This window comes from Dipodomys ordii, unplaced genomic scaffold (assembly GCF_000151885.1).
Source record: "Dipodomys ordii isolate 6190 unplaced genomic scaffold, Dord_2.0 Scaffold156, whole genome shotgun sequence".
In the NCBI taxonomy this organism is placed as follows: domain Eukaryota; kingdom Metazoa; phylum Chordata; class Mammalia; order Rodentia; family Heteromyidae; genus Dipodomys; species Dipodomys ordii.
Window position 1 is genome coordinate 2,011,275 of NW_012267372.1, and position 23,462 is coordinate 2,034,736.

The 23,462-nt window shown below is 52.2% G+C and overlaps 2 protein-coding genes across 2 annotated transcripts; one reads left to right on the forward strand and one right to left on the reverse strand.

Moving 5' to 3' along the window:
• Positions 1-1,636: 1,636 nt before the first annotated feature.
• On the forward strand, positions 1,637-13,834 carry Gsk3a (glycogen synthase kinase 3 alpha). Its single transcript, XM_013032740.1, has 11 exons — positions 1,637-2,099; positions 3,785-3,972; positions 7,282-7,365; positions 7,511-7,621; positions 9,125-9,255; positions 9,347-9,453; positions 10,616-10,713; positions 10,840-10,935; positions 11,502-11,688; positions 12,029-12,121; positions 13,163-13,834. The coding sequence occupies exons 1-11, from the start codon at positions 1,817-1,819 to the stop codon at positions 13,234-13,236; spliced, it is 1,452 nt and encodes a 483-aa protein (XP_012888194.1). The 5' UTR covers positions 1,637-1,816; the 3' UTR covers positions 13,237-13,834.
• A 1,565-nt stretch (positions 13,835-15,399) lies between these two features.
• Znf526 (zinc finger protein 526) lies at positions 15,400-21,688 on the reverse strand. Its single transcript, XM_013032651.1, has 3 exons — positions 21,608-21,688; positions 18,037-18,140; positions 15,400-17,947 (listed from the first exon to the last, which is right to left on the reverse strand). Exon 3 carries the CDS (start codon positions 17,928-17,930, stop codon positions 15,954-15,956), a length of 1,977 nt encoding a protein of 658 aa, XP_012888105.1. The 5' UTR covers positions 17,931-17,947; positions 18,037-18,140; positions 21,608-21,688; the 3' UTR covers positions 15,400-15,953.
• Between the last annotated feature and the right edge of the window lie 1,774 nt (positions 21,689-23,462).

Here is a 23,462-nt window from a genome sequence, read left to right on the forward strand (position 1 = left end):
TCTTAAGTTCCGAGCTGCCGTTAGAGGGCAGCAGCCACCATTTGGTTAGACAACTACAAATCCCAGAAACACCCGCGGCGGGGGTGGGGGGGAAGGAAGGAGGAGGGCGGCGTGTTCACAGGCTTTGCGGAGGAAGCGGAAGAACTCGCGCTTTGCCTTCTGGGTAATGTAGTCCGAGAAGGCTTCAGTGCTAAATCTGTTGCGGTTTTGCGTCCACTGCCTTGCAATCAAAAACAGACCGAGCCGACTGAACTTTCTTTAGGTCCTCAGGAAAGCCAGATCAGTTAGTATGAACAAAGGTTCGAATTAAAAGTGAAGTATAGAATCCCCATTTCCTACCCTTCGTCGGACTGGAGGGACAAACACGCAAGAACTCTGTTTCCCACGATCCTCTGAGGCTGTTATCTTTCCGGGTACTAAAGATAAAATGAGCGCACAAAACCCAGAGGCTACTTCTTGAAACCGGCTTATTTCATTTGGTCTCCCAAAACGGGCAGATGCAACAAATCAACAACAGCAACAAACGAAAGCCCTAAAGCTGCAGACGGTACTCTTTCATTCTTTTGGTGCTCATTTTTGCCTCATAGTGCTACCTATATTGATAGGAAAAAGAAGAGTATATGAAGGCAAATTCTGGGATACTCCACTAGAAACTTTTGCTTCCCACCCCATCCACCCCCTCCTGATTTGTGGTCACACGGAATTCAAAGGTACTTAGTCGTCTTTTCCCAGGGGTCACCGACCAACTTGGAGGGTGAAAGAGGAGGCACTGAGACATTTTCCAGTTCCTCTAGGGAACTACCGTCCGTACCCTTTGTCCCACAATCCCCGGTGGCACTCGACTACATTCCACCTCCCAGCAAACTTCTGATCCTGGTCTCACAAAGGGTCAGGATCAGCTTTATAATATTCCCAACATGCTTCGGGCGTCTAGTCAATCCCGCCTGTCCATCAACTCGGAGGCTGCCTTGAACTTCACTTCCCAGAAAGCCTTAAGATCTCAGTGAAACAACCTTGGTGTCCACTACAGTTCCCAGCAGGCACTGCGGTTCGGTGTACAAGGCCAGAGAACGTGATGCCTACTCCATTTCCTGGTCTATCTCTAGAACCCTCGTATCTACTCGGGGGGGGGGGGGGTTCAAGACTACATTTGGGACTCCATTTCCCGGCGTGCTTTGGAAAACGCTTTACACCTGCAATGCGGGAGAGGGTGTGGCACCGACTTCATTTCCCGGCTTGCCTCACGGACCAAGATCTGCGGGTTGACCGGTGTGGACTCAATTTCCCAGAGTGCATCTGGCTCTGGGAGTCACCCATTGCCTAGAGGCTAAGAGAACTGACTGGACTCCGTTTCCCGGCGTGCCTCAGGCCTACTCAGCTCGGGGATGGCGCGGCTGGGACTTCATTTCTGAGGTACCGCTAGAAGCTCTGAGTTGCTGTCGTGGAGGTGAATCTGTTTTCAAAATCCTCCAGGGCTTGCCTTCTGCCCCAATCAGTTGGCAGATTACCCAGGACTCTATTTCTCGACTTGCAGAGAGACCGTCATCTCCTGACCCCCTACCTCTACTCTGAAGCCACTGCGGACTCCATTTCCCGGCGTACCACGCGGGCCTCCTTGTGTGTCGAGGGCGGTGACGGCGGCGCGGACGGCAGGCGGACTGCATCTCCCGGCGTGCCCCGCGGCGGGCGCTGGGCCGGAGCCGGAGCCCGAGCGGCGCGGCCTGGAAGAGGCCAGAGCCCGGGGGAGGCGGCGGCGGCTGCGGCTGAGGCAGCCCGGGCAGCCCGAGCCCCGCGTCCTGGGCCAGCGCTCGGCGCCATGAGCGGCGGCGGGCCTTCGGGAGGCGGCCCTGGGGGCTCGGGCCGGGCGCGGACCAGCTCGTTCGCTGAACCAGGCGGCGGAGGCGGAGGTGGCGGCGGCGGCCCCGGGGGCTCGGCCTCTGGCCCAGGCGGCACCGGCGGCGGAAAGGCGTCAGTCGGGGCTATGGGTGGGGGCGTGGGAGCCTCGAGTTCTGGGGGTGGCCCCAGTAGCAGCGGCGGAGGTGGCAGCGGCGGCCCTGGCGCGGGCACCAGCTTCCCGCCGCCCGGAGTGAAGCTGGGCCGTGAGTACCGGGGGTGCCTGTGTGGGGTGGTGGTCTGGGTTCTCCAAGCCTTTCAAACGTCTTTCCTATCCCCAGATAGGAGTTCGAGGTCACTGTGCCTCCCCAGAACCGAGCTGACTTCTCTGCCTGCCAGAGAAAGGAGTTTAGTGGTTTATCATCACTTGGAGTTTTAGGATCAGAATTCCTGCCACTCAGAAAAACAGGGGTCACAGGTCCCCATTCTTCCAATACCAGAGTCTTGGGTCCTTAAACCTTCAAAACAAGAGATTTGACATTGCCATCCATTACATAGCAGGATCAGATCAGAGGTCAGCGTCACCTGTGAATGAGGATCTAGGATTATTGTTCCCTAAAAGACCAAGACCAAGAATAGGATTGCCACCCCCCAAAAAAACAACAACAACAACAACAAAACAAAAACGGGGAATCTTCACTTGCTTTTCTTCAGAAGATGGACATTTGGACGAAGTATCTCTTAGAAGTAAGAATTTGGGGTTACCGTGTCCCCAAGGAACAGGGTCAGGTTTAAAATACAAGGCCTGACATTACCCACCCAAAATATGTAAAGCTGTACATCCAGTTGTGGAAATTAGTAGTTACTGCTGCTTAGATGTAAGAATAAACTGACCTAGTCAGTTGTCACTGCTCTTTAAAAACAAACAACAACAAAAAAAACCCCATGGCTTGAAAAAACTCCTTTAGCAAAAGTAAAATTGGAATGGATCCTAACTTCGTGTAGAATATGGATCTGAGGTTGTACCTCCAATCATTGTGGGGAATAGTGTTATTGGCTCTAAAAGGGAGTGGGGGGGGCTGGGAAAGGACCTAAAAGCGCTGTAAGAATATCTTTATTCAAAAGAAGGTGTCATTGGCCCCTTGAAGTGGACTTGGTCTATCAGTTTCCCAAAGAAAAGGGGTCACCATCCTTTGGGAATGGTACCAAGGTTTGCTGCTGTTTGGGGAGCAGGAAGTGGAAACTGGAGCTTTTAGGACAGCAATTAGACTCTCCATTCTCAGGGTTGGTGCTGCTCTGGACCATACAGGTTCTGTTCTAAGGTAAAGTAGTAATGGTCAGGGTACTAGTGCTTGTAGTTGTAAGACACACTGGTTTTCATCACCAAGAAATGCTGAACCTACCAGGCTTTGAGGAAGGCCAGTGTTCAACCAGTGAAGGAGCATTTCAGGTGGACTCTCCCTTGAGTGACAGTTGGTTTTGCCTACTAGTACAGAAAAGGCTAGAGGACTTGTGCCCAGAGCATATGGACTCAACACCTGAGGATGTTGGTATCCTCCAGTGTCACCTGAGGGACCAGTGACTTGCTGCTCTCTAAAAGTGGAAATTAGGATTGTTAATCCTTAAGTGACAAGTCTGGGTATCAGTGTTCTCTCATTTGGGAAAAAGCAGGACTCAAGTTTCCTTGAGGAAAACCTTATGTCACTGGAAGGTGTAAATTCAGAAGCGATGAGCAGGAAGAAAGAAGCTCCTGAAAGTTTTATTGTTCATTTTATATTTTGCTGTGTTGAGAATCCAGCCTTATGCCTGCTAAGCAGGTGCTCTATCACTGAGCCATACCTCCATCCCCCATGGGCTTTTTACAATACTTTCCCTCCCTCCCCATAGCCCTGGAGAGGGTGGTGGCCAGAGGGCAAAGGCCAGTGGATTGAGTGTCCTCTTTGTTCCCCAGGTGACAGCGGGAAGGTGACCACAGTGGTAGCCACCTTAGGCCAAGGCCCAGAGCGCACCCAGGAGGTGGCATATACAGACATCAAAGTGATTGGCAATGGCTCGTTTGGGGTTGTGTACCAGGCACGGCTGGCAGAGACAAGGGAACTGGTGGCCATCAAGAAAGTTCTCCAGGACAAGAGGTTCAAGGTAGCTTTCGGGAATGAAGATGAGGTTTGGGGACTGGGTGTGGCTAATAGAAGTGCCCAGCAAGAGAGCTGGAACCTGGGGTTTCAGAGGGGACCAAATGGAAGGGAACAAGTTGATGGCAAATGTAAATTTCAAGGAGAGCCAAAAGCTGACATTTATTGGTCATTTGCTCAAGTAAGTGATTGACATGTTCTTGTTTAATTTGCCTGGAGGTTCTCTGTGGTGGTGGTATTATTCCTATTGTAAGTAAGCAGACATGAAATTTGTGTTGTTAGCATTCCATGTAGTAGTAGAAGCTAGCCTGTTTGATTCCCAAGCCCTCCACCTCATCTACTTGGTTACAGTTCTTCCAGAGGGGGAAAAGAGATTGGGGAGGCTGGTGCTCCTGGCCCTAAAGGTTGTACTTCTACCCCACATGTTTGGCCAATGCAGGATGGAATCCAGCCTGCCATGGTGCTCACTAAAACACTTGTTTTGGTGTGGGGCTCTGTCTCCTGAAGAAAGGGTATCCTTTTCCACTTAAGCAGAGGTGCCCCGTGAACTAGTAGAGGCTCAGGGAACTACCTGAGGAAGTGGAAGTAGAGGAATAATTGGAGTCTGCATATGGGAGAGCGGGACCTAGGTCAGGCCTGGGTCTGGGCAGTGAGAACTGTTGGACCAAACTGTTGGCAGCCAGAACTCAGTCAGAGTTGAGTTTTAGAAATGAGAGGGATCTGAGAGCAGAAGTCCTGAGGGCCAGAAGAGAACAGAGAATGGGGAGAATGCTGAGGCATGAGGATTACAAGGCAGGAATCTGGGATTTAGGTTCTAAGCTAAAATTCAAATTCCCAGATGCATTCAGGAGAAGCAGTAATAGTAAGAGTGGTGGGGACCATAGTGAATCAGATGGCTACTGCTGGTCTCTTGCTGCCTGTGCCAGGTACAGTAGTGGGCCTTATGTGGACATCTCATCTGATTTTTCAAGAGAAGTTGGTTAATGGAGATAAGACTCAGATATAGCTGTCTGGGCTAGCTTTGAACTGGGATCCTCAGCTTTCTGAGTAATTAAGATTCCAGGTAATGCCCAGCTGTAACTACTTCATCTTGAAGTATTATTACATTTATTTGTTTGTTTATGTGCCAGTGATGGGGCTTGAACTCAAGGCCTGGATGCTATCTTAAGCTTTTTTTTTTTTTTTTGTCCGGGGGGGGGGGGGAGGCGGAGGTTCAAGGTTAGTGCTCTACCATTTGAGTGATAACTCCACTTCCAGCTTTTTGGTAGTTAATTGGAGATAAGAGTTAGATGGACTTTCTTACCCCGACTGGTTTCAAACAGCAATCCTCAGATCTCAGCCTCCTGAGTAGCTAGGATTACAGGTGTGGGCCACTGGCGCTTGGCTCTTAATTTCACTTTTAAATGTCAGCAATGAGTTGAAATTGTTTATCCTTCCTTCCTTTTCTTTCTTTTGTTGTTGTTTTTGGTTGTAGGGCTTGAACTTAGGGCCTGGGCACTGTCCCTGAGCTTCTTTTGCTGAAAGCTAGTGCTCTACTGCAGTTCCACTTCTGCTTTTTAGGCAGTTAATTGGAGATGTGTCTCATGGCCTTTGCTGCCTCGGCTGGCTTTGAACTACATACTCAGATCTCAAGCCTCCTAAGTAGCTACCATTAAAGGCATGAGTTACCAGTGCCTGGCCCTAATTTCACATTTATTTATTTATTTATTTATTTATTTAGGGTCCGGTTGTGGGCCTGAACTCTGGGCCTGGGCGCTGTCCCTCAACTCTTCAGCTCAAGGCTAGCGCTCTACCACTTAAGCCACAGTGCCACTTCCAGCTTTTTTCTTTTTGCTTATGTGGTGCTGAGGAATTGAACCCAGGGCCTCATGCATGCAAGGCAAGCGCTTTACCACTGAGTCATCTTCCCAGCCCTCACTTTTATTTTTAAATTTGTAATTATTTATTTTATGCTGGTCTTGGGGCTTGAACTCAGCCTGGGAACCGTCCCTGTGCTTTGGCTTAAGGCTAGTGCTGTACCAGTTGAGTCACAGCACCACTTCTGGCCTTTTCTGAATAGTTTATTGGAGATAAGAGTCTTAAGGACTTTCTTATTGGGCTGGTTTTGAACAGCAGTCCTCAGATCTCAGCCTCCTGAGTAGCTAGGATTACAGGTGTGAGCCACTGGTACCTGGCTCTCCCGCCTCCCCCCCCCCCCCCCCCCCCGTCCTGGGGCTTGAACTCAGGGCCTGGCACTGTCTCTGAGCTTCTTTTGCTCAAGGCTAGCACTATCATTTGAACCACAGTGCCACTTCTGGCCTTTTTCTGTGTATGTGATGCTGAGGAATTGAACCCAGGACTTCATGCATGCTAGGCAAGCACTCTACCACTAAGCCACATTCCCAGTCCCTGGTACTTGGCTCTTAATTTTAATTTTTTTTTTTTTGGTCAGCCATGGGGCTTGAACTCTGGGCCTGGTTGCAATCTGTCCTTTCTTTCTTCCTTTTTTTTTTTTTTTGGGGGTCCAGTCATGGGGCCTGAACTCTGGGCCTGGGCGCTGTCCCTCAGCTCAAGGATAAAGCTCTAACACTTGAGTCACAGCCCCACTTCCGTTTTTTTTCTTTTTGCTTATGTGGTGCTGAAGAATCAAACCCAGGGCCTCATGCATGCAAGGCAAGTGCTCTACCACTGAGCCACCTTCCCAGCCCCCCTTTCTTTTTTTGTTTTGTTTTGGTGGTGGTGGTCCTGTGCTTGTGCTTGTGGGGCTTGAACTCAGAGCCTGGACACTGTCCCTTTTGCTCAAGGCTAGGGCTCTCCCACTTTGCACCACAGCTCCACTTCTGATTTGAGGTGGTTAATTGCAGATAAGAATCTCATGGCCTTTTCTGCATAGGCTGGCTTTGAGTCTCCATCCTCAGATCTCAGCCTCTTAACTAGCTTGGGTTATAGGTGCGAGTCACCAGGGCCTGGCTTTTTCTTTCCTTATTTTCTTTGTTCTTGCACTGGAATATGAACTTGCCCTTGCACTTGCTAGGCAGGTATTCTATCGCTTGAGCCATGCCTCTAGTCCAAGTTGGAAAACTAAAAGCCTGAGTTGAAGAGGACACATCTGTGACCTGGGATTAACTAATCCATAGACTTCCAGTTTGTGTATGTGAGAGGAAGGAAGGGGCTTGGGGGGAGAAACAATGGGTGTGGGTGTGTGCTTCTGCAGGGTTTAGGGCCGTGGAGCAGCTGCCTGCCCTGCTGGTAGCCATGGGAGGAGGATCAGCAGGCTGCCTGTCGGGCGGAGGCAGAGGGTTGGTTCTTTCGTTGAGACTCTTCCTTTGCCCTCAAGAACCGAGAGCTGCAGATTATGCGGAAGCTGGACCACTGCAATATTGTGAGGCTGCGGTACTTTTTCTACTCCAGTGGGGAGAAGGTGAGACCTTGAGGCATGTGTGGCTCCATTTTCCTGTCTGCTTTTACCCCCCCAGGTCCAGTCCTTACTGTCCCCCTCACACCTGCCCTTCCCCCTCCTCACTCTTCCCTCACAAGACCTCATACCTCTCCTTTGCTGTCTACAGAAAGATGAGCTGTACTTAAACCTGGTGCTGGAATATGTGCCTGAGACAGTATACCGCGTGGCCCGCCATTTTACCAAGGCCAAGTTGACTATCCCCATCATCTACGTCAAGGTAGGCAGGCAGGCTATTGGAGCTCCAGAACCCTGTTTTTTTTTTTTTTTTGCGGGGGAGTGGGGGCGGTTCTTATCCTCCCAGTTTTTGTTGGTTTGGGAGGCTCCCTTGCCCTTGCAGTCCCTAGGTGGAATTCACTGAATGCGGGAAGGTGAAGCAAGGCAAAGGTTGTGTTAGGAAGGCAGATCTGCCAGGGACCTGTGGGGGTTGGAAGGCAGATCTGCCAGGGACCTGTGGGGGTTGGAAGGCAGATCTGCCAGGGACCTGTAGGGGTTGGAAGGCGCCTGCCCCTCCAGGAGCCCAGTAGCACTACTGGGATGAACAGGGACCAAAAATGTTGAGATCCAGCTACTGAGATCAGAATCCAGGCCTTTGGAGCCTTGTTTGGGGATGAGTGGGAAGGAAGGTTGGCATTCACACTGCTGAGCTGGGTGTGCGTCTTCCTGCACCATCTGCATCACATTCCCTTCACCTGGCCCTGGGTGTTGCAGCTTCTCAGGAGATGTCTTAAGTGGACAAGCCAGTGAAAGAGAAGTCTACAAGTAGCAGGAAGGACAGAGGCCGTGACACCTGTGGCATTAGGAGGCGGATGGATTCTTTTGCTAGAGGTTGCTCAAGCCCTGGTGTTCTTTAAGCACCCTGGCACCTGGACAAGATGACATTGACACAGGCTCTAGTATGTGTGGGGGCTGCTGGACCTCCCTTCCCAAGAGGACATTCTTTGGCTAGGCAGAGCTGCGTGGTATCTGCCTGTGCAGACTGCCCAGTGCAGTCCAGAGGCATAGCCAGTGTGGTGGACAGGCACTCCTATTACAGGAAGCTATGAAAGCAATAAGCTACACCCATACTAGACGGGGTTCTGGAAGCAGGCAGCTCCCAGCGTAGCCAGGTTTAAGAGTGAGAAAGATCAAGAAATGCTACTGAGAGAACACGTACCCGGACAGGAAGCAGCATTGCTGACAGAGTGGGATGAAGGAGGAAGGAGGTCTCACAAGTTGCCTGTGTGTGGTGAAGCCAGGGGTGGTTAGCATGTGTCAGGTACTGGTGTGTCTTAGGGGCAGCAGCAGTGATCAAACTCCAAGATCAAGGTCCTGCTGTCTGGGCACTTGGCTACTAGTGAAAGGGGCTGGCTCATGGCTAGTTTGTCTGATGAAAGAGGCTGAGTTCCTGAAGAACCAGTGGCTTATGGTGAGAGGGAAGGGGCCTACCTCCTTTGCCTGTCTTACTTCTCAGGCTTCCATGATAGCAGTGGCAGAAGTTGAGTGTGGGCCTAGACCAGGATCAGTGCAGCAGGGCTCAATGCTCTGACCTGTAGTCCCAGAATCAGAAAAGGGGAGTAGGACCCAGTGGTCTGTGAAAACAAAGTCCTTAAAGCTCAAGCACCGTGGGGTAGTTGGTAGGGGGAGTGGCTAGGAGGGTTCTTCAGGCTGAGGTTGGTTACTGGGCCAGCAGTTGGCCATGTGGTCGGGCTGGGTGCAGTTCAGCCGTCCCCTCTTGCTCCAGGTATACATGTACCAGCTCTTCCGGAGCTTGGCCTACATCCACTCCCAGGGGGTGTGTCACCGTGATATCAAGCCCCAGAACCTGCTAGTGGACCCTGATACTGCTGTCCTTAAACTCTGCGATTTTGGCAGGTAGGCCTGAACCGGGCTATGAGGGGTGGTGAAGGGGTGAGGGTCCCCTGACCTTTGGTCTGTGCTTACCTTCTCCTATCTCTTTCCTCAGTGCAAAGCAGTTGGTACGTGGGGAGCCTAATGTGTCCTACATCTGCTCTCGCTACTACCGTGCCCCAGAGCTGATCTTTGGAGCCACCGATTACACCTCATCCATCGGTTTGTGACGGAGGGTGGGGTTGGGGATGGATGACAATCTTGGCAGGTTTAAAATTGTGTGCTAGGCTTTGTGACAAAAGCTTTTTATCTTTTTATTGTTTTGTATGCCAGTCCTGGGGCTTGAACTCGGGGACTGGGAGTTGTCCCAGAATTTAACACTTTACCACTTGAGCCACAACTCCACTTCTGGCTTTTTGGTGATTAGAGATAAGAGCCTCACAGACTTTCCTGCCTAGGCTGGCTTTGAACTGAGATCCTCAGGTCTCAACCTTGTGAGTAGTGAGGATAATAGGTGGGAGCCACTGATGCCCAGCAAAGCTTTATCTACCTGATCCCCATAAGCTTGGAAGGCTGATGTATGGCATCTCATTTTAGATGAGCTATCAAAAGGACCCAAAGCCTGGAGCCATGAGTCCACTTGCCCACCATTGCACTGCTGGGATGCTTGGTCTTTGAAGGCTGACCTGACTTGAGAGTCCATCCAGTTCTGGAACCTCCCAGACAGACCTCTGTTCTCAGCAGGAGGGGAAGGGCTGGTGGTGACCTTGGGGCAACTGGCAGGCAAGGCTTTGCCAACCCAGAGGTATGGCCTGCTCCCAGAGCCTGTGCTCTCCTCTGTTGGTGAGAGTGACAGTGCCACCTTCCAGGCCTGAGGGGAAGCTGAAAGAGTATCAAGTGAGAGACTGAGCTTGAACGAGATCGGCAGTGTGCTCCTTCAGTGCATCCTTGCACCTTGAAGAATAGTGAGGAGAAGGCCAGGCTACAGCCTTTCCCCTAGGAAGGGAAGAGATTGGGAGATGGGGAAAAAGGGCAGTTCAGGATTTAAGGCTTTGCATGCCCCTTAGCCTTCCCTCCCAGCGTCCAAGAGGACATGTTGGTATCTGTTGGCATTTGGGCCTCATTTGGTCTGTCCTTTGAGTCTAGAGGCAAAGAAAGTGTTCACTGGGGTCTTGATGGGGCTGGAAGCAAGGCAAACCATGACACCTGCTGAGCTGGGCTCTAGTGTGGGATTATGCATGACCTTGGGCTAGGTGCTTCCTCTGTGACCTGAGAAAAAGGGGCTCCTGATGCCTCAGGATAACCAAGAGGAACAGAGGTATTTGCAAGCGGATGGGCTTGTAGACCCCTGCATGCCTAGTCCTGAACATCTGTTCCCTTGCAGATGTGTGGTCGGCTGGCTGCGTACTAGCTGAGCTCCTCCTTGGGCAGCCCATCTTCCCTGGGGACAGCGGGGTGGACCAGCTGGTGGAAATCATTAAGGTGAGGGCAGAGCCGGCGAGGGTGTGTGTGTGTGTGTGGGGTAGGTGTGTGTGTGTGAGGGTGTGTGTGTATGTGTTGGAGAGCTGAGGGATAGGGCCCTTGTCTCAGATCCCCCTCTCTCTGCAGGTCCTAGGAACACCAACCCGGGAACAAATCCGAGAGATGAACCCCAACTACACAGAGTTCAAGTTCCCACAGATTAAAGCCCACCCTTGGACAAAGGTAAAGCCTAGCTAGGGACTCAGACTGCATGGCCAAAAAGGAACCAGGCTTCACAATCATGGCGTGAGAGGGTTTGAAGTTACACAGGGAGCCAGCCACTAGCTTCCTTCTGGTTTAAAAACTTAAGGAATTTGGGCTGGGAAGGTGGCTCAGTTTTAGATTGCTAGCCTTGCATGCATGAGGTCCTGGGTTCGATTCCTCAGCACCACATAAGCAGACAAAGGCGGAAATGGCGCTCTGACTCAAGTGGTAGAGTGCTAGCCTTGAGCTGAAACACTGAGGGACAGTGCTCAGGCCCAGAGTTCAGGCCCCAGGACCAACAACAAAAAAAAACAAAAAACAAGAAATTTTAGAAGTTGAGGACCCATGGGTAAATGGAAGATTGCTAATTTTGTAACAGGGAAACTGAGGCTCACAGTAGGGTTCATACGGTCAGGGGACCTGGATCAGTTGCCCACTGACATCAGTTTCCTTATTTAGCAGGTGGGCTTTGGTAGGAAGGGTGGAGGTGAGGCGCACTGTTGCCAGTATGAGAAAGCTGCTCATTTTAATGACCCTCCCCTCAGGTGTTCAAATCTCGGACGCCCCCAGAGGCCATTGTGCTGTGCTCCAGCCTGTTAGAGTATACTCCATCCTCGAGGCTCTCCCCACTCGAGGCCTGTGCCCACAGCTTCTTTGACGAACTGCGGTGTATGGGAACCCAGCTCCCCAATAACCGCCCGCTTCCCCCCCTCTTCAACTTCAGTCCTGGTGGTGAGTGCACAGGTTGGCACCTGTGGAGTGGGTGTGGCAGTCACAAAGGGATTGACAGAGGAGAGGCTTGGTACTGGAGGTGGGAGCTGAGTGGGTACAGGCAGGCCTAGGGCGTAGGAAGATGTCTCCCCCCACCCCCAACCTGGGAGCAGTCGAAGCTGCTGAAGCAGCACTGTGATCTGCGGGGTGCTAGGCTCTTCCCAGTTTTACACTTAGAGTCTGCCTAAAAGTGCCCACCAACTAGCCTTACAGCTTGGTTGTTAGATGCCCCTGAGTAATCATAACTGGGTCTCCAGCCAGCCTGCCTTCCCCCTGACTGCACATGTCAATTCCTCTCTAGAACTGTCCATTCAACCGTCTCTCAATGCCATTCTCATCCCTCCTCAGTTGAGGTCCCCACCTGGCCCTACTTCCCTCACCCCATCCTCACAAGGTAAGTGGGGGCCATTGGTTGAAGGTTAAAGCAGCCCTTCTGAATTTGGGGAGGGGAATGAGCTGTGGGGTTCAATCCTGGAATTTCCAGTAGGTATTTTAATCTGTTGACTTTTGGTTTTGGTGCCAGTATCAGAGCTTGAGCTCAAGGCTGGCACTCTGGCACTTTACCACATTAGCCATACCCTTCACTTCTGCTTTTTTTTTTTTTTTTGCTGTTAGTTGGAGATTAGAGTTTCACACTTTTCTACCTGGGTGGGCTTCAAACCATGATCCTCAGATCTCAGCCTCCTGAGTAGCTAGGATTACAGGTGTGAGCCACTAGCTCTGAGCTTAAACTGAAATCTGTTGACATTTTGCTGGCAAAATTTGCAACAGTGTCAGAGCAGTATTGCATGTTTTTTTTTTCCTTGTTGGTCATGGGGCTTGATCTCTGGGCCTGGGCACTGTCCCTCAGCTCTTCAGCTCAAGGCAAGCACTTAACTTGAGCCACAGAGCCACTTCCAGTTTTCTGGTGGTTAATTGGAGTCTCACAGACTTTCCCGCCTGGGCTGGTTTTGAACTGTGATCCTCAGATCTTAGCCTCCTGAGTAGTTAGGATTATAGGCATGAGCCATGGTGCCCGGCTGCATATGTTGGTATTTAAATGCTAACTACAAACCAAAGAAATCTGTTTATGCTTGGCTTGACCAAATAAAGAGTTGCCCACACTTGAAAATTGTGCCATTTTAGGTTAAAAAAAAATCAATTTTCCTGTTTCTTTTGGGGGAAGAAAATCAGACTGGGCAGCAGCAAGTCTGTTCTTCCTCCAGCTGGAAGCTGTATCCAGCTGTCCAAGCCCCTTCTTGCTTGCTTTGTTTGAGCTATTGCATCCTTAGGCTAGCCCTTTGGCATCTGAGTTTGCAACCTGGGACCTAAGTGACAGTTTCCAACTTTCATTGCAGTATTACAGGAGATCTTACTTTTGCCAGTGGTGGAGTGGGGTGGAGTGACTCCTGAAGGCTAAGGCTAATTGTCCACTTTTTCCCTCCCCTTCCTTCAGCTTTAACCGAGACTCAGACCAGCCCAGACTGGCAGTCGGCTGAAACTGCACCTGCCCTCAGTAACTCTTCCTGAGGGCCCCACCAATTACCCTTCCACATCCATCTGGGAGCCCCAAGTGGGGCTGGGAAGGGGGGGCCATAGCCCATCAAGCTCCTTCCCTGGCTGGGCCCCTAGACTAGAGGCAGAGGCAAATGAGTCCCTACCCCCACCTCTAGTCCCTCCCTTACCAGCCTCACTTCTGGTGGGCTCTTTAAGAGGATTTTAACTGGTTTTGGGGAGGGAAGAGAAGGAAAGAAGGATGGGGGTTGGGGGTAATGAAGACCTCCTACCCCCTTGGTTCCCTCCCTTCCCCCCAGGCCTCCACCTCTTTCCCTCCAGTGTCCCTTGTAAATAGACCAAGCCCAGCCCATCTCCTCTTCCCTGGCCCCCTGGGTGTAAATAGATTGTTATAATTTTTTTCTTAAAGAAAACGTCGATTCGCACCATCCAACCTGCCCCCTTTGCCTACAGCTGTATCTCCCCTTCTGTCCTCTGCTCCCAAGGCCTTCTCTCTCCTCTCCCCACCCTGGAGGGCCAGGGGAGTGGGGAGAACCCCTGGTGTCTTAGTTTCCACAGTAAGGTTTGCCTGTGTACAGACCGCTGTTCAATAAATTATTGGCATGAAAACCTGCTTCCTGCCTGGCTGCCTGTCTCCCCCTCCCCACCCCGGGGTGAAGAGGTGTTGGGTTGGAGAGGGCTGCAGGGGTGAGGAATGAGTTGTATTTCAGGCAGGGGAATACTGGGAGACCTGAGGTCTGGCCCTGACTCCAGGCCTAACTTGGCACTTGAGTGCTTCCCTCTGCTGCTCTCCTAGGAGCCTGAGCATGGTAAAGGCCTGCACAGACCCACCTGTGACAATGTATAAATCATCTACTGCTTAAGGAGGGGGGATGTGTACCCCCAGACTAGTGGGAGGGTTGGGGATGGGAGGGGTTGAGGCCTTAAATAGAACTTAAATAGCAGAGTCAAGACTGAAACACAGGGCTGGTCCTGGGGAAAACATCCAGATCTGCAGACTCCCAGTTGGAAGATACAGGTGACCCGCTCATGGTAGGAATGAATAGCTTGGCTTTCCCCCAACTTCTGCATCTTCTTACTGCCCAGCATGGACTTTATCCCTGTGTTGCTCAACATCAGCCTGACTTGACCATTTGTAAAATGGATTCATCGAGCACGCAGATTAGACAAGGAGCAAAACAGGTCTTGGCCAGGTGTGGACTATGGTCACTGAAGGTGTCCTTACCTTCCTCTTACCCCCATAGTTCCCTGCCTGGACATTTTCCCTTCCTGGACATCTCTAGCCTTTCACTGACCCCTGGCAGACCTTACTCCTCCCACCCCCCCACAAGACCTTGAATTACTCAGCCTAACTCCCAAGGCCTTTTAGCCTCCCTGGACAACCCGTCTCAGCAGCATTCATTCTACTTGGCCTGCTGAAGCATCAGGGTCTATAGGCTGGGAAGGGAAGCCTGCCTCACACTGACCTACTGTGATCTGCAACCTTTTAGGGAAGTTCTCCCTCTGAAAAAACTGGGAATCCTATCCCAAAGACCTTTGATCTTACGAGGCTCCCTCAAATCCTAACTAGTACTTTCCTGCAGTTAGGATGAGTTCTAGTCTTCATGCAGGTTTCAGGTCTAATTCATCATGACACCACCACGGTGCAATCCTGGCCTTCAGGAGTCACTTAGTACAAATGTCACAATGCCTCTGCCAGGCTGTGAGGCCTTCGGCAAATCTCTGTCCTGTGCTTTCACCTGTATGACAGGGATGACATGACGTACCTCAGCCTGCTGGGATCCTAGAACTGTACAGGGCTAAGTGCAGTGCCTGCCATTGCAAGCAGTCAAGTGTTCATTTACTGCACTTGTGGATAATTAGATGTTCTTCAAATATACCAAGGACTCACCCTTCTCTTGTGTTTGTTGTCTGTCTGGAATGTGCTTTTGACTAGCAGATTGATTCCTATTTCTGGGACTCCCTCTGGGCAGTGTCTTGTACTCTTGGCCTCCTACCTAGAATACTGTCCCTAGTCTGGGAGGAGCCTGCACAAGCCACCACAGCCCAGGGAATCCTCAGGTGTGACTCATCTCTGACCCACAGCACTGCCTAGCCTATGTAGGAGAGGCCTTAGCACACGCAGGCTGAATGAAGCAATAAGACACCCGTCAGAGAGCAAGCTGTCTATACTTGTGTGTGCGCCTACCAGACCAAGCATGCCTGAGGGCAGAGCCTGTGCCTGGCTCATTCCTGGGTCTCCAGCAACACCCAGACTGGAAGCTGAGTCCCCAGGTACTTACAGATTTCCTTCCACGTGGCCAGAGTTGAGATAGTGGCCAAGAGCTATGCCCTGGGTGCTCAAAAGTCCAGAGAAGGCAAGGGATGGGGGGACAAGCAGAGCATCTGAAGAGGTATATGAGTGTGCCCGGCACACACCTGGCACATAGTTACCTGATGTTGCTAGGCCAGAACAATGTGGTGCAAAGAGCTTTGGCAAACCCCACTTGGCAAGGAAGTAGGGTGACCTGGGACAGATCACTTCACATCTCAGCTTCAGTTTCCCCTCAGGCAGAGAAACCTGGCAGGGCTCTTCTGAGGACTCGGTAGAGGAGGCTATGGGTGGATCCTGGCACATGATGGGTGCCAGACCAGCTTGCCAGAAGGTTCTTTACCCTCCCACCACCCCACCCCCAGAGGTACCTGCCCTTGCTGTTACAACCAGACCCTTTCCTCAGGGCTCTTCGTCGGGGTCACACGAAGGCCGTGTCCAACTGCAACAGCCCGCTGGCTTCACTGGCACCCAGTGCAGCCTGGCACAGCTGCAGTGTATCCTCCAGTGCCAGGGGCTGGGACGTCTCAATGATTGCGATGGTCTCCCCCAGCTCCGTGCACATGATCGTCTGCTGTGGCTCCGGGGGCGGCGGCGGGGCAGGAGGCGGCGATCTGGGGGGCTGCAGTGTCATAGTCCTGGCGCGGGCATGGACTCGCTGATGCAGCCGCAGGCCCGCCATGGCACGGAACCAGCGGCCGCAGGTCCCGCAGTAGTAGGGGCTCTTGTTGTAGAGACCCGTGATGGGGAGGCGGGGGGCGCGGGCGAAGGCCACGGGCCGCAGGTGCAGCCGCCGGTGCTGCTGCAGGTTGGAGCTCTGGGTGAAGCGCTTGCCACAGTCCAGGCACTGGTAGGGACGGACGCCGGTGTGGGTCAGCTGGTGGCGGCTCAGGTTGGCCAAGGAAGCGAAGGTCTTGCCACACGAGTGGCACTGGAAAGGCCTCTCGCCTGTGTGTGTCCGCAGGTGGTTGCGTACATGCACCAGCTTCTTGAAGCCCTTGCCACAAACGCCGCAGCGGTGCCGTCGTTCGGGGGGCCCGTGCACAGCTCTCCGGTGCCGGGAGAGCCGCGAGGCGGAGGCGAAGGACTTGGAGCACTGCGGGCAGGGCAGCTGGGCAGCAGGGGGCGGGGCCGGGGGCGGGGCCTCCGCAGGGCTCGGGGAGATGCTGGCTGCCGCCGCGGTAGGGGTCCCGCTTTTCCCAGCGTGGGTCCGCCGGTGGTAGAGGAACTTGGTCATGTTGCTGAACGTCTTGCCACAGCGACAGCGATGCAGTGGGTTGGCGGTGTGAACCCGCCGGTGGGCCACCAGGGTGAGCTCCGTGCCGAAGCCGCGGCCACAGTCCACGCAGAGGTAGCGGGCCTCCCCGCGGTGCAGCCGCTGGTGCTGCTCCAGAGAGGCCGCCTTCTTGAACACCTTGGAGCAGGTGGTACACTCGTGAGTGCCTCCCACGTGGGCCCGCCCGTGGGCCAGCAGGCGGTTTGCAGAGCTGAAGCTGCGCTGACACTGGCTGCAGTGGAAAGGGTGGCTGGCGGACGTCGGCCCACGTGATGCCCGCCGGTGTCGCCGCCCTGCCCCTGATGTGGGACAACGCGGGGGACAATCCCCACAGCCCTGAGCCCGGCCATCCGTGGACTTGTCACCATTGCCTGTGGCGTCATCAGCAAGGTCCTCGTCCTCCTCTGTCCCTTCCTCTTCCTCTTCCTCCTCCTCCTCTTCCTCCTCTAACCCGTTGCGTTCTTCTTTCTCCAGGGAGTCAAAGTGGGTACCCTGATGCTCTAAGAACTCCTCAGGGGTGGCACAGAGGGTGGAACATTCAGGACACTCATAGGGCTCCATCTTGATAGTGGGTGGGGGAGGAGGGGGAGGCAAAGGAGGTGGCACCTGCGGTTCTGCCGCAGGAGCTGAAAGGTGCTGAGCCTTTCGGTGAGCTACCCACAGCTCGGGTGAGGGGAAGAGCTCCTGGCAATCCCCGCACTGGTATTGGATCTGGCTTGCAGACTCCTGGAGGTGGGCATCCTGGTGGGCCAGAAGCTCACTGGGGGACAGGATGAGCTGGCTGCACTCTCCACATTGGAAAGGCCCCTCCTCGGTGGCTGGCACCAGCTCAGGCTCCAGACCTAGGTCATGCGTGGTCAGTGCTTCCTCCTCTGACACAGTGGCCACATGCTGCTCCTGGTGAGAGAGGACTTCTTCCAGGGTGTTGTACAGGCTGCCACACTCGGAGCACATGAACTGGTGGTGCTGGAAGAAGAGGGAGGAAGCAAGGGCCTCCCCAGGGGTCATCTCCGTCACCTCTGTGGCCATCTCTGCCAGCTCCCCTGACAGAGACGTGGACATCTCCACTGCCCCTTGTGAGGGGGTCAGCATCTCAGCCACCTCAGCCACCACCTCAGCCATCTCGGGGAAGGCAGTGCCTGGAGAAAGAGGCACAGACCAGTGACACACCAGAACCGAGGCAAGGTGGGCGATCTCGAGGAGTTCCCTTGCTTACCCCATTACTTACCAGTCTCTGCCAACCACCACACCAAATCTTAGTCCAAAGTATCTGCCTTAATATTCCAGGACCTTGCGTCTCTGAACGTCATCTCAGCCACAGCAGCCAAGCACCTGCAGGAGACAGTGAGCACTCAGAAGGCTGGCCTCTCCTGCTGCTCTCCTCTCCGAGAGGCCCAGTCACACTCTTTTCTGAGAATACGTTGTATTTCTTCCTGCCTCACAACCTTTGCCTGTGTGGTGCTGTTTCCTCTTTGTGCAAAGCCTCTAGCAAAGTATTTAAGGCCCTGGAACCAGATTTCTCTCAGCCTGCATCTGAGCTCCATTGCTTGCATATGTGCTCTCTCTGAAATTGTTTCCACAGGTGAGAAATGGGATTGAAAGCAGAACTGACTACAAAGCCCTGGTTTTTTGATCAAGGTTATTAGCAAGAGCCATTGCTTGAAGTTCTCCAAAAGTTGAGATTTAGGTTCCTGGTTGGCATTAGAAGTGGGAGGCATTCCAATGGAGGAGTATCCAGGTCCTGATTAAAACAGTCCTGGGTACTACTACAAGTCTAGGTTTGTGGCTCTGATTTTCTTATACTGCTATTTGCTCTTCCAAGTTTTCTTCTCTCTTTTTAGTGTGCCAGTGACCCAGCCAGAAGTATGCTATTGAGCTATGTTTGTTGTTGTGGTTGGCAGCCATGGGGCTTGAACTCAGGGCCTGGGCACTGTCCCTTAGCATTTTTTGCTCAAGGTTGGCTTTCTACCACTTGAGCCACAGCTCCACTTCTGGCTTTTTGGTAGTTAAGTGGAGATAAGAATTTCATGAAGGGCCGGGCACTGGTGGCTCACGCCTGTAATACTAGCTACTCAGGAGGCTGAGATCTGAGGATCGCGGTCCAAAGCCAGCCTGGGCAGGGGAGACCGTGAGACTCCTATCTCCAATAAACCACCAGAAAACCGGAAGTGGTGCTGTAGCTCAAGTGGTAGAGCGCTCCCCTTGAGCTGAAGAGCTGAGGGACAGCGCCCAGGCCCATGACCGGACTCAAAAAAAAAAAAAAAAGAATTTCATGAAGGGCTGGGAAGGTGGCTCAAGTGGTAGAGTGCTAGCCTTTAGCTGAAGAGCTGAGGGACAGCGCCCAGGCCCAGAGTTCAGGCCCCATGACCGGACTCCAAAAAAAAAAAAAAAAAGAATTTCATGAAGTGGAGCTGTGAATCAAAGTGGTAGAGTACTAGCCTTGAGTGACAGAGCTCGGGAACAGCATCCAGACCCTGAGTTCAAGCCCCATGGCTGCCAACCACAACAACAAACATAACTCAATAACATGCTTTTTTTTTGTCCGTTGAGGGGCTTGGACTCTGGGCTTGGGCGCTGTCCCTGTGCTCTTCAGCTCAAGGCGAGTGCTCTATCGCTTGGGCCACAGCACCACTTCCGGTTTTCTGGTCGTTTATTGGAGATAAGAATCTCACGGACTTTCCTGCCCGGGCTGGCTTTGAACCTTGATCCTCAGATCTCAGCCTCCTGAGTACCTAGGATTACAGGCATGAACCACCGGCACCCAGCTCAATAACATACTTCTGTCTGGGTCACTGTGTCAATTGAGATAAATTATTTAAAAATACTTTGTATATGATGAAATACTAAAAATACCTTTGCTGGGGGGACTGGGAATGTGGCTTAGTAGTAGAGTGCTTGCCTAGCATGCATGAAGCCCTGGGTTCGATTGCTCAGTACCACATACACAGAAAAAGCCGGAAGTGGCGCTGTGGCTCAAGTGGTAGAGCAATTGCCTTGAGCACAGAGAGGCTCAAGGACAGTGCCCAGGCCCTGAGTTCAAGTTCCAGTACTGGCAAAAATAAAATGCATTTGCTGGGATGGGACTGTAGCTTAGTGAAAGAGTACTAGCCTTTAGCAAAAGAAGCTCAGGGATAGTGCCCAGGCCCTTATTCAAGCCCCATGGAAAAAATAAAAAATAACAGCATGGATTTTCCTGCCTAGGTTCATTTCAAACCATGATCCTTAGGGTTGGCAATGTGGCTTAGTGTAGAGTGTTTGCCTAGCAAGCACAAGGCCCTGAGTTCGATTCCTCAGCACCACATAAACAGAAAAAGTGCAGGGCACCAGTGGTTCATGCCTGTAATCCTAGCTACTCAGGAGGCTGAGATCTGAGGATCATGGTTCAAAGCCAACCCAGGCAGGAAAGTCCGTGAGACTCGTATTTCTAATAAACCACTAGAAAACCGGAAATGGCGCTGTGGCTCAAGCGGTAGAGTGCTCATCTTGAGCTGAAGAGCTGAGGGATAGCGCCCAATCCCAGAGTTCAAGCCCCACAACCAACAAAACAAAAGCAAAAACAGAAAAAGACAAAAGTGGCGCTGTGGCTTAAGTGGTAGACTTGAGCAGAAAGATGCTCAGAAATAGTTCTCAGGCCCTGAGTTCAATCCCCAGGACTGGCAAAAAAAAAAAAAAAAAAACCCAAAACAAAAAAACCATGATCCTCAGATCTCAACCTCCTGAGTAGCTAGGATTACTGGCAAGACCCACCAGTGCCCAGTGGTATTTGTTTTTGTTTTAACCTCTTCTGCATCTCATCTGTTACTGCTAGAGACAAGTGGAGGTTTACTTATCATTCTATATATAGAAGTTGTTCATATTCAGCTCCCAGAAGGCAGAGGTTAGCCTGTTTCATTACTGACACATTTCCAGTGCCAAGAATCATGACCAGCACAGCAGGTATATAAAAATATTTAATAAATGAGTAAGGAAACGCAAGGCCTTGGGGATTTAACCTTGTGCCCACTCCCTTTCTTCCAGACCAACTTCTCTGTTCTATCGTGTATTCCATCACTCACCACCAGCACAGGGCTCTGCTTTTAGTTCATGCCCAAATAAATATCCCATGGAGAAATAATTCACTAAGTGATCTTAGGCTAAACTTTCCGAATCTATTCAAAATCCATTTTTTCCCATTTTTTTTAATGTATTGTTTGAGTGGCCAGGATCCTGTTCACAATTCCATACAGAATCTTTCTGGATTTGACCAGCGAGGGTGTTCTCCTGTTTTTCAGTCCCCTAGAGCTTGCGCAAAATACCCTCCCCTCCCCCAATAAATGTCTCTCTTTTGGAAGGTGGGCCAGGGATTCAAAATTTATATTTTCCAACATCTTACATTTCTCATTCCCAAATCCTGAATTATGAGCCTCTGGAGGGAAAGAATAGGGGAGAGGGGGCTTTTTCATACATAAGTACTTCCAGGAAAAAAGAACCTATCAGGAGGCCTGAAAGTTTCAACTTTCCCACCACACAACCCCTTTTCTTCTTGCCAGACTCTTCTCCTTGGCTGCCCGATCGGGGTCGCTGCAGGAGGTGACGGGGCCCAGTTGGGGTCTTGCATGCCCTAGAAGCTCCACCAAGGCCCCCGACCCCCGGGGGGGACACAGGAAAGAGCACCCTCTTTCCACCCTCCCGGGCTCCTGCCCTGAACGCAGGCCCCAAAGCTCTTTGATCCCCTCGTGTCTCCCTTGCTTTCTCCCTTCTGCCCTCTTCCATACGCCCAGCGCCCTTTTTCCCACCCGCCCGACGGCGCCCGCACCCACCTCTCTGATCTCCAACAACCCTGGTCGCTCTCTTGACACAGACCCTCTGCTCCCGGGCGTGTAGGACCCCTTACTATCCACGCCTCCCATTGGGCGGCGCCCTTGCTCGTAATAGCCAATCAGAGACAGCAGCGCAGGGCACGCGTTCTCGCGCCTGCGTGTTGGCGCTCAGGCGGGGCTCAGCGAGTTTCTCCACGCACACACGTCTGCGCCCCTGTGGGCGGGCCCTGGGACGAGGAGACGCGCCTGCGCAGTTCTCCTTGGCTGCCTGCTGCTTTTCTGCCCAGTTTGAAAGTTCAGTGAAGTGGGCGCCCTTACGGAGCGAGGGTCCCTAGAGGGAGGTTAGCGGCGGAAAAACTGACGGAGGTGTCATTTCTTTCCTTTTTATTCTCTCCCCTCTCCGGCTATATTTTTTCTTTATTGCTCTCCTCTCCCCTTCCTAATACAATTTCTATAGGTTTCATCGTTCTCTTTTTCGTACTTGCCGATAATCTGTTTCAGTAATATCCACCCAGAAGTGTTATTTCATGGCTGAAGAGACTATCTCTAAGAGCTCAACTTTGAAGCCAGACATACTTGAGATACTTCATCTTTACCAGCCTCGGTTTTGCTCATAAGTGCAGTGGGCTTTAAACACATCCATCTCAAAAGCTGTAGAAGGGACTGGTTGTTATTACCCCCCTCAAAACGTTATACTGGATAGCCAGTATAACCCATCTAACAGACATAACCCTTCCCAGTTACTAAGATTGCTTTTCCCTCCCCCTCCCTCCTTTTTGTGCCAGTACCGAGGCTTGATTGCAGGGCTGGGGCACTGTTCCTGAACTCCTTTGCTCAGGGCTAGCTACCCCTTTGAGCCACATTTCTACTCCGGTGTTCTAATGGTTTATTGGAGATAAGAGTCTCATGGACTTTCCTGCCTGGGCTAGCTTTGAACCGTGATCCTTGGATCTCAGCCTCCTGAGTAGCTAGATGACAGCTGTGAGTCACCAGGCGCCCTCTTCGGCGCCCTCTTCTCTTCATTTGATCGAATGTTAGTCATTTACAGGGCTGCTCCTACTTCACCACTATGCTTCCAAACGGGACCATTGCTATTCATCTATTTAACAGATGGAGAAACTGAGGTTCAGAGGAGATTTTTCCAAGGTCATTGCTGCCGCCTGAGAGCACAGCTAGTACTGAGTGAATCCCCAGCCAGGACCTAGGTCTCCTGCCTCTCAAGGGGAGATAATTCAGGGGTGTGAAGCGGCTGGGGAAAGGAGACTTTGCCTCAGGCACGTGCCAGGCCTGACCTTGAGTCACCTAAGTGGAGGTGGCAGAGCGGTTGTCACGCTCCAGGCCCCGTGGCAGAGGATGCACACATGCCACAGCCGTCCCTCAGGGACAGACTTGCTCTCCTTGGTGCAGGTTAGGGAGGAGAGCACCTGGGTGGCGCTGGAGGGCAGAGAGCGAAGGGGATGGGAAGGGGTTTATGGAGGGGCCTTTAGAACCCTGGGGTGGGGTCGTGGTCGTGATAGGCTCCTTCGAGAGGTGCATGTCGTGGTGGAGGGATTTACCGCTATTTGCAAGGACGCGTTAGAGAATGGGGAAGAACCCTGGTTCCAGTCAAGGGAAGGAATTTATAGATGCAGGGGGTATGAGGGGAGGGGAGAGGAGGAGGGGTTCTCTCTGGGTGAGGGTGCATTCCCTAAAGTCCAGGATTATGAGACAGCACAGTTTGGATTTACGTTTCTGGTTGCTGAGGGACGAGTGTCCAGGTCCTGGGAGTTACTGAGTGACATGAGTTGGTGAGTGGTCCTTTCCACGGGCAAGTGGGGGACAGGGGTAAAATGTGAGCGTATAAATGATGAGGGGA